The sequence below is a fragment of the Thamnophis sirtalis genome, unplaced genomic scaffold (genome assembly GCF_051295495.1).
Source record: "Thamnophis sirtalis isolate CommonGarterSnake01/CBP01778 unplaced genomic scaffold, rThaSir2_p1.2 scaffold_14, whole genome shotgun sequence".
NCBI classification, from domain to species: Eukaryota; Metazoa; Chordata; class Lepidosauria; order Squamata; family Natricidae; genus Thamnophis; species Thamnophis sirtalis.
The window spans coordinates 37,705,529-37,714,777 of NW_028261394.1; the positions used below are offsets into that span (position 1 = coordinate 37,705,529).

The following is a 9,249-nucleotide window of genomic DNA, read 5'->3' on the forward strand; positions in this document are numbered from 1 at the left end:
CCTGATTTCCGAGTTGTTCTTTTCTTCTGGCAGCTCTGTGCATGCGCACACTGGGAAGAGGCTCTAGCTGTTCCTCTGCCTCACTGCTGTCTAGCTCCGTAGGCGCCTGATCACTGCCAGACAGCCTCGGTCCCCTCTCTGCCTCCGATGCAGAGCCTTCATCTGAGCCTTCCCCAGCCTCCAGGACTGGCCCTGCTCCCACCCAGCCTCCTCACTGTCTGACTCTGCTGCCAGCTCTGCTGGCCGCTGGCAGGCCACAACACTTATGTTCCTGATCCTGGTGAGCTTTAAACAATTAGGACTACAGTCTCCACCATCTACATGCCCATGGCCATCATGCAGTGACGTGCGGTCAGCTTTAGGGCTGGTGAGGCACTTTTTAGACTTGTGGACTTCAACTCCCAGAATTCCACAGCCAGGCATACTCAGTTCCGATTTAAAGCGACAGCATTTTTCCCCCTTGCAAAATAAGTTTTCCCATTCTTTTTCTTCTCCCTCCCCCTCCTTCTTCCCTCTCTCCCTCCCTCCCCCCTCTCTCAAACAGACACACACAGAGAACTTGGATCCCTCTCTCACTCACTCTCAAACAAACACAAACACAGAAGTTGGATTGGATATATTTTCCAAAGGCTTGAAAGCAGCTCCTCTGCCATACCCCCTCTTCCCCTGCTGCCTTCCGATCAAACTTTTTGAATTCCTCCCCCCTCCCCACACACGCACCTTTTCCAGCTGTTTCAGAGACGATTTTAACTCTGCTTCTCCCTGCCCTGCCCTGCCCTCCCCTCATGAAAGGCCAGAGCTCTGAGTCAGACTGAGCTAGTTGCTCCCAGAGAACTCTAAAAAGCCTCTAAAAATGCCCTCTACAGGAGGCGAGAGAATACGTGCCTCATTTGCATAAGGAATTTTTTGCTTGTTAACCCTTGCTTAACTCTTAAAAGGCAAAAAATTCCTTATGCACAGGAGGCCCCTATTTCTCTGGCCTCCTCCTATGGTTAACACAAAGCACTGTTCCAAGTCACTGTGAATCTGGTAGCAACTACCTTGGCTTTAATTATTTTTTTAAAATTCTTTAAAATTCTTTCCTTTTCCTCATGACTGGTGAGGCCACGCCTCCCCTGCCTCTAGTGACTGCACGTTCCAGCCATCATGGATACCAATGTGGGGTGGTGTTGTCCATAAGTGTGGAATTTGGATTAGCCAAGGCAGAAGCTCTTGGTAATCTAGCTGAGTAATGGTCCAATGTTGTCTATCACGGACTTAGAGCAAAAACGACAAGTGTCTCTGTACCGTTCCAATATTTTCTTTCCTCTTAGGTAAACCTCCTGGTTCCAATCACTTACCTGATCTTTTGGGCCTTTCTCTTAATCTTCAGTTTTTATTCTGAGCCAGTGGTCTGTGGCATTGGACTGATTATCATCTTAACTGGAGTGCCAGTGTTTTTTCTTGGCGTGTACTGGAAAAACAAACCAAAGTGTGTATATAGAGTAACAGGTAAGAAAAAAAAATAAAAACAACATTGGAGGCAGCATCCAGTATTATCCATGGATTACAAGATAATCCACTCATTAACTCAAGATTGGTTGCCCAGGTCCCGTGGTGGGTTTCAAAACATTTTCGAACCTACTCTGTGGGTGTGGCCTCCTTTGTGGGAGTGGCTTGCTGGCCATGTGACCTGTTGGGAGTGGCTTGCTGGCCATGTGTTTTCTCTCTCTCTCTCTCTCTTTCTTTCTCTCTCTATTTCCTTCCTTTTGTCTCTCTCTCCCTTTTTCCTTTTTTTCTTTCATCTTTCTCTCTTTTTCTTTCTTTTTTCTTTTTTTATTTGTTTCTTTCTTCCTTCCTTTCTCTTTCTCTCTCTGTGTGAGTCTGTCTGTCTGTGTGTGTGTGTGTGTGTCAGTGGTGGGTTTCAAAAATTTTTGGAACCTGCTTTCCGGGTCCACTGGTGGAACCTCTTCTAACCGGTTCGGTAAATTTGACGAACCAGTTCTACCGAACTGGTGCAAACTGGTAGGAACCCACCTCTGCCCAGGTCCTTCCTCGTGTGACTCACATTATTATAGACGTGCAGAAATCTGCCTTAGACGAGGTCAGAATGGAAAAATTCATCTCATTTTCTGGTTACCCTAATCAGAGAAGTTTCTAAATTGATGAACGATCTCCTTATCAAGACTTGGGGGGGCCTTCATAGTTCACATTTGTGGTGACATCTAGCCAAAAGCTAGTTTTGAGGAGAATGGTGGAAGAGAGAGGGAAGGATGTCCATTGTTTGCATAATCCAGAAGAATCTGGGGAAAAAACAAACCACTGGATTAAAATATGGGCCAGGCCCAAATGTCTAACGTTACATTCTAGGCACAGGACTGAACTCTTGGGTCTTCTGTATGCAAAGCAGATGTTGAAAAAGAAGGACTAAGGGGTGACATGATAGCAGTGTTCCAATATTTGAGGGGCTGCCACAAAGACGAGGGGGTCAACTTATTGTCCAAAGCACCAGAAGGCAGTACTAGAAGCATTGGATGGAAATTAATCAAGGAGAGATCTAACCTAAAACTAGGAATGAATTTCTCGACAGTAAGAACAATTAATCAGTGGATAACCTCCCCACAAATGTTGTGGATGCTCCATCGCTGGGAGCTTTTAAGAAGAGGTTGGACAACCATTTGTCTGAAATGGAATAGGGTTTCCTGCTTGAGCAGGGGGTTGGACTAGAAGACCTCCGGTTCCACCACAAATCCGCGAAGCCCTTATCCGCAGAGACATAAGCGCGAAGACTAATTCGCGCCATTCTAAGCGCTAAGGAAAAACGCGACCCTACCGCGATGACATAATCGCGGAGGGCAAAATCGCGCATTCCCAAGCACTCAGTACCCTAAACCTAACCCTAAACCTAACCCTAAACCTAACCCTAAACCTAACCCTAAACCTAACCCTAAACCTAAACTTAACGCTAAACCTAACGCTAAACCTAACCCTAACCCTAAAACAAACCCCTAAACCTAATCCTAACCCTTACCTTAATTGAAGTCGGCTTTCTGCCGCGGCGCCGTTTTAAAGCGTCCTTCTGTTGCCGTGCTGTTGTCGCAGCGGTGATGACGCGCGGTGATGACATCGCGGCTTTAGCGCCGCGATTTTATCACCGTGATTTTGACTAGCGCGGTTTTGTCGTGCCACAAAGACCTCCAAGGTCCCTCCCAACTGTCATGCTCTTATTCTTCCGTTAAGTTCAAATGCCTTCCCAGTTAATCATGCCCGGTCCAGTCTCAAGATGAGTATGATCACCTAGTTCTTTGATCTTTTTTTCCAGAATCTTTAACCTACTGGGGCCAGAAGATCTGTTTTGTTGTCTACCCTCAGAAGGGAGCTCCTGAAGACGATCTACCTTTCACCGATTATCCCTCTCAAGAAATCAAAAGACCTTAAAAAAAAAAAAAAACAATGATACTTTTTACAGAATAAGTAGATTTTGTTTACATTATGGCATATTTTTTTTTGACTCGGGAGAGGAAAGAATCTTGATTTGGGAGCCTTTTTTTTAAATTTCTTTTTTAAAGAAACGAGGACCCACTCTAGGAGACACCTAAGTGTTTAGCTCTTTGTCCTGAAAAGGAAGAAAATAAAAGTAAAATGAGCTCAGTGGGTTGGGTTTTTTTTTTTCCATGATGCCATTCCACATGCAAGTTGAAGTTACCAGCCGCCTGTTATAAAAGGCATAAAAGCTTTTGTAAAGTTTCTGCAAAATTCCCAAAGGAGGGCCTCTCCTCTTGCTCTGTATCTTCTCGGAAAATCGAACACATCTTTAAGGAAACACCATGGCTGGTTATTACTGTCCTTTCCACCAGCGGTCACCAACTGGTGGTCCGCGAGAAAATTTTGGTGGTCTGCAGAAAAATTATTTGCATTTTTTAAATTGCACTAAATCGGGGGGTCTTCAAACTACGGCCCCTGGTCCGGATACGTACAATGAATCTTTGTGTTGCTGCAGAGAGTCTCCCCCTTTGGGGTCTTTTTGTGGGGGTCAGAGGGGGGTCAGAAATTCCGACTTGGGGTCTGCTTAAGCCTCCTGGTGGGGGCTTTGGGCGAAGGCTGGAGGGAAATGTTGCTGGTGGCGAAGAGCCGGAGGGCCTCGTTCCAGTGGGACTGCATCATGGCCTGGAACTGGCTGACCCACTGAGCCTCCAGGTGCCGGTACCTGGCCTTGGACTCCCGCAGCTCTTCCCTCTGCTTGGAAAACCTCTGCTCATAGTCCTCAGTGAGGTGCTTCTGCTGAGCCTCCTTCTCAGTCAAATCCAATTTGAGCCCGCTGTTTTGCTAACTCTTTCTTACGGTGGCTGCTTAGCTCCAGCAACTGCTTCCTGTTGGGGCCCTAAGGAGCCCAGGCGGGGCAGGCGAGGAGTTATGAAGAGGTTGGCAAAGCGCCCCTTGACATGACATCGAGTTGGCCATGCCCATCCAGTCACATGACCACTTTCCACGCTCAACCAACCAGTCATTAGGCAGATTATGTTAGTGGTCTGCAGGATCTAAAATTATGGATTTAGTGGCCCCTGAGATCTGAAAGGTTGGTGACCCTTGCTTTACACAGTACTTTAGTGGTTCTCAAGCTTTTTTTCCACCATGAACCCCTTTAAATATATTTTGTGGCCACAGACTATGGCCACAAAACACCTTAAATCATAACATTTTTTAAAGGTTTCTCTTCTGACCTAGGCTTCCCCAGCAGCATGAAGCCGAGTCGTCATCCCGATAAACCCTTTATTTAATTTATGACAAATTCTTCTCCAGCATAGTCTTTCCGAGTTTTTCAAAATAGTTCACAATTACCGACTTTTATCAGGCTTGGAAAGTAGCCAGGCCGATATCTTTCAGACAGAGTTAATTGTCTCCTGCAAACTCCACTCCCCTTTCGCTCCTCTTATTTCCTCTGGAGAGGCCATACATCGTCCACCTGTGGCCTTGCTCCCAAGTCGACCCCTGTTCTTTAGCTGTTCCCTTTGTCTGGCAACTCTGCGCATGCACACACTGGGAACAGGCTCCAGCTGTTCTGCCTCACTGACTCCGAAGGCGGCTGATAACCGTCAGACAGCCCTAGCCATATCTCTGCCTCCGACACAGAGCCCTCTTCAGAGCCTTCCCCAGACTCCAGGACTGGCCCACGTTCCTCCCCAATCTCCTCACTGTCTGACTCTGCTGACGGGCCACAATACTTTCACAAATCTCAGTGAAGACATTGCCCCCCACCCCTCCATGGGTCTGCAGACCACTGAATGGGTTAAGACCCACTGCAGAACTTCACACCACAGTATGAAATACCGCTTTACACAGCACTGGTGAGACCATACGGTGAGACTGGACTGTCATCCGTCAGTAATGGTGTAGTGTCTCCTGCTTAGGCTGGGAGTGGGGGTTGGATTAGATGACCTACAGGGTCCCATCCAACACTGTTAATCTGTTAATATTGTGTCCAATTCTGATCACCATGATAAAAAAATAAGTAGACTTTAGAAAGAGTGCAGAGAAGAACCACTAAATTGATGAGGAGGAACCTGGAGGCTAAATCATATGATGAATGGTTGCAGAAACTGGGTATGCCTAATCTAATGAAGAGGAGGATTAGATGGTTTGCCCTCTTTCCAGATTCTGGCAATGTTTAAATTACCATCATCAATCATCATCATCATCATCATTACATAATAGGCACACATCATCATGCAAAATCATACAATATATCCAGTACCTGAAAAACATTGCTAAACATTGCTAAACTCTTTCTCCTTTGGTGTAGTTAAGTATTTTCTCCATCTCTTCAACATTATTTTTGAAGGTCCCTGAGGATTGCATCCAAGGATTTTAGCACACACTCTACTGCATAGAGACGTGGTGGCTAAGGTCTGAGCTTGTTGATCAGAAAGGTCGGCAGTTCGGCAGTTCGAATCCCTAGTGCCGCTTAACAGAGTGAGCTTCCATTACTTGCTCCGGCTTCTGCCAATCTAGCATGTAAAATGCAAGTAGAAAAATAGGGACCAGCTTTAGTGGGAAGGTAACAGTGCTCCGTGCGCCTTCGGCGTTGAATCATGCCGGCCACATGACACAGAAACATCTTCGGACAGCGCTGGCTCTTCAGCTTTGAAACAGAGATGAGCACTGCCCCCTAGAGTTGGGAATGACCAACAGAGAAGGCTCTACTCCTCGGCACCACCAGCCGGCATTGTCCTGCTGAAGGCACCCGGAGAAGGCCCATCCTGTGTGATCTTATTGGTCTAAGGGAGGTGTGTGGCAGGAGACAGTCTCGTAGGTACCCAGGTCCTAGGCCATGTAGGGCTTTAAAGGTGATAACCAGCACCTTGAATCGTGTTCGGAGACCAATGGGCAGCCAGTGCAGCTCGCGGAGGATAGGTGTGATGTTGCTATAAACAGTTGACAGAACTCAAATGCAAAACCAGAATTGGTCAAACTTTCTCAATGTTTTAAATTGGCCTCTTTTCACCCCCCCCCCAAAAAACCCCAGAGAGATCAAAGGGGATGCAAGGTACAAGATTAAAACGCCGAAATTGAAAAGTTGAAGCGTCACACCCAACATTACCATTGTTACTGAACATCACGTTTGATCCAACCCACTATCCCCAAAAGTTGGCTTATCATCATAGTGGCCTAGCAGCTAATCAAAGCAATACTCTGCCGTTTATGTATCAGACAACCAGTTCGTTTTCTTGACTTTTATCACGAAAGGAACAGACAAGCAAGTGGGTGAAGCTTTATTACTTTTTTTTTTTTAAAGAAATAAAAGAATTGCAGCTCCAAGGGCTTGGTTTCCCCATACCATCGTTTACCCAGTGTCGACCAATATTATAAACTGGCAATAATTGGATTTTTCACTTAAGCAGTTCCAAGTAATAACAGCGCAGGCCCTGTGCTGGCTCTTCTCAGCTAGCCAGGTCTCGTACAGCTTCTGACTAGGTCGTAGAAACGTTTATATCTCTAGAAGCAGAGGGAACCCATTTTACAGACAGGTACAAACCAAAGACAGGACTAATTCGCAGCAGTGGTTTCGCCTTGCAGCCATGTATCCAGGGGTCAAAGGCAGATGGAACTGTGTTGAGTTGGGATTACTTCTGTGAACCTGCAAGAGTTGGGGGGGATCACTCGGAGTTCCTCTTTTCCCGGGAGAACAGGTGCAGTTTGGAAAGTCAAGGGACAAGGAAAGTGTGTGTGTGTTGTCCCCACCCACCCGGATAATAATGAAAATAGTGGAAGAATTGCAGCAACGGTCAGAAATGGTGATGCTCAGGTGGCTTCCAAAAAGGGTTGGACCCATTCATGGAAGTGTTGGGGGATCAGCAGCTCTCTAGCCTTGATGGCAATGAGGCTATCTCTGAAGGCCATTTGCTAGGACAGGGATCACCAACCTGTGGCTCTGGAGCCGCATGTGGCTCTTTCATCTCTCTGCTGTGGCTCCCTGTCGCTGGTCAGCTCCACAATTGATAGGGCTTTCGGTTAGGACAGGTAGAGGAAAAAGGACGCCACACTAGGAAGAGACTCTATGGTGGGGAAACCAGACTTCTGGTCGGCTTCAGAATTGAATGGAGGGGGGGAAGCTTCCGGTTAGGACCTTTGTGGCTCTTTGAGTGTTTAAAATTGCCGACTCTTGTTCTATGAAGTTAGTGGACTTTGCCAGCAGTTGGCTGGTCAACGTGACAACAGATGTTGAAATAGATGGACCAGGTGTCCAAGCCAACAAGACACCGCTTACATTCTGATGATCTAGAACAGGGGTGTCAAACTTGATTTCATTAAGGACCTTATCAGGGTAGTGTTTGACCTTGGGGGGGAGGAGTGGGTATGGTGGGGTGGGCGTGGCCATCTCAATGTCCTGCAGCCCTCCTGAACTCCGTTTTCACCAGCAGAGGCTGCAGGAGGCCATTGCAGCCGAAAATGGAGCTCGGGAGGGCCACACACAGCTCTCACACAGCCCTCCTGAGCTGTGTTTTCACTGACAGAGGCTGCAGGAGGCCATTGCAGCCGAAAATGGAGCTCGGGAGGGCCACACACAGCTCTCACACAGCCCTCCTGAGCTGTGTTTTCACTGACAGAGGCTGCAGGAGGCCGTTGCAGCCAAAAACGGAGTTCAGAAGGGCCATGTGAGTTCCGTTTTTGCTGGCAGAGACACCACGGGTTGGTCTTTTGCTGTTTCCAGGACGGTCCTGTGGACCAGATCTAAGCACCTTGAGTTTGACATCCCTGACCTAGAAAGAACACTTCACTACCACCATAAATGACCTCTTTCTTAACAGTCAGCCACGTATGGTTCCTCTTTACCCATGGATAGACTTACTTATCCGAGGGTATCAAACCCAGCCTTACATTCAATATAACCAAAGTGCCAAAGGACCTCAGTAAATTTTGGACATGTCCACTCTTTAGCCACAAATATGCAGTAAAATGAACCAGAAGAGCACAGGTGGGATTGTCAACTTTCCAGCTCGAATTCCTAAAGCTGACCTTCCGCTGTGGGTTAAGCACGGTCTATTGAATAAACCACAACTGACTAGGTTCATACAGGATACGCCATCAAAGCTGTGGTCTCAACAGCTTTCACACAGCACATGGAACTACCCAGGGCAGCGTCCAACCCATCAGGGAGTCCAGACCACGAATCAACTCCACAGCAACGCTAAGACTACCGTATTTTTTCGAGTATAAGACGCAGCACCAAGATTTGGAAGAGGCACATTTTTTTAAAAAAGTTTTTGCACTCTGCAGATCTCTGAAAAATGACCCGTTTTTTGCGAAAACGGGCCCCTTTCCCCCACCAAAAAATGGCCATGCATAGCCTTTAGGAGGCTTACAGAGTGTTCCTGGGGGCTGGGGGGGAAATTGAGCAAAAAGCGGCCCGTTTTTCACTCATTTCTGCCCTCCCCAGCCCCCAGGATCACTCTGAGAGTCTCCTAAAGGCTACGCACAGCCATTTTGGTGAAGGGGGTGGGATTTCTGGAGGCAAAAAAATGCTATATTCAGTGTATAAGATGCACCTAGATTTTCAGCCTCTTTTTTGAGGGAAAAGGGTGCGTCTTATACTCTGAAAAATATGGTATTTTTGTCGAGGTTGGCTATAATAATGGAATCTTGTAAGTCTGATTGCGCTGGACTTCCCCCACCCTCCTTCTTATACTCAGGAGAATTAGGAAAGTGTCTGCGCCAGTTCGGCATTCTTCCTGCTTGTTTTGGACTTACCGTATTTTGAGAGTATAAGACGCA

General features: G+C 47.0%; 1 protein-coding gene across 1 annotated transcript in view; it reads left to right on the plus strand.

Annotated features, from left to right (window-relative positions):
* The window catches only part of SLC7A10 (solute carrier family 7 member 10), a 41,196-nt gene extending 37,572 nt beyond the window's left edge, over positions 1-3,624 (plus strand). Inside the window, exons 10-11 of the mRNA XM_087728705.1 lie at positions 1,314-1,491; positions 3,302-3,624. Coding sequence (XP_087584831.1) covers positions 1,314-1,491; positions 3,302-3,417 — 294 coding nt within the window. The 3' untranslated portion in view covers positions 3,418-3,624. The remainder of the gene's footprint in view (positions 1-1,313; positions 1,492-3,301) is intronic.
* The last annotated feature ends 5,625 nt before the right edge of the window (positions 3,625-9,249 follow it).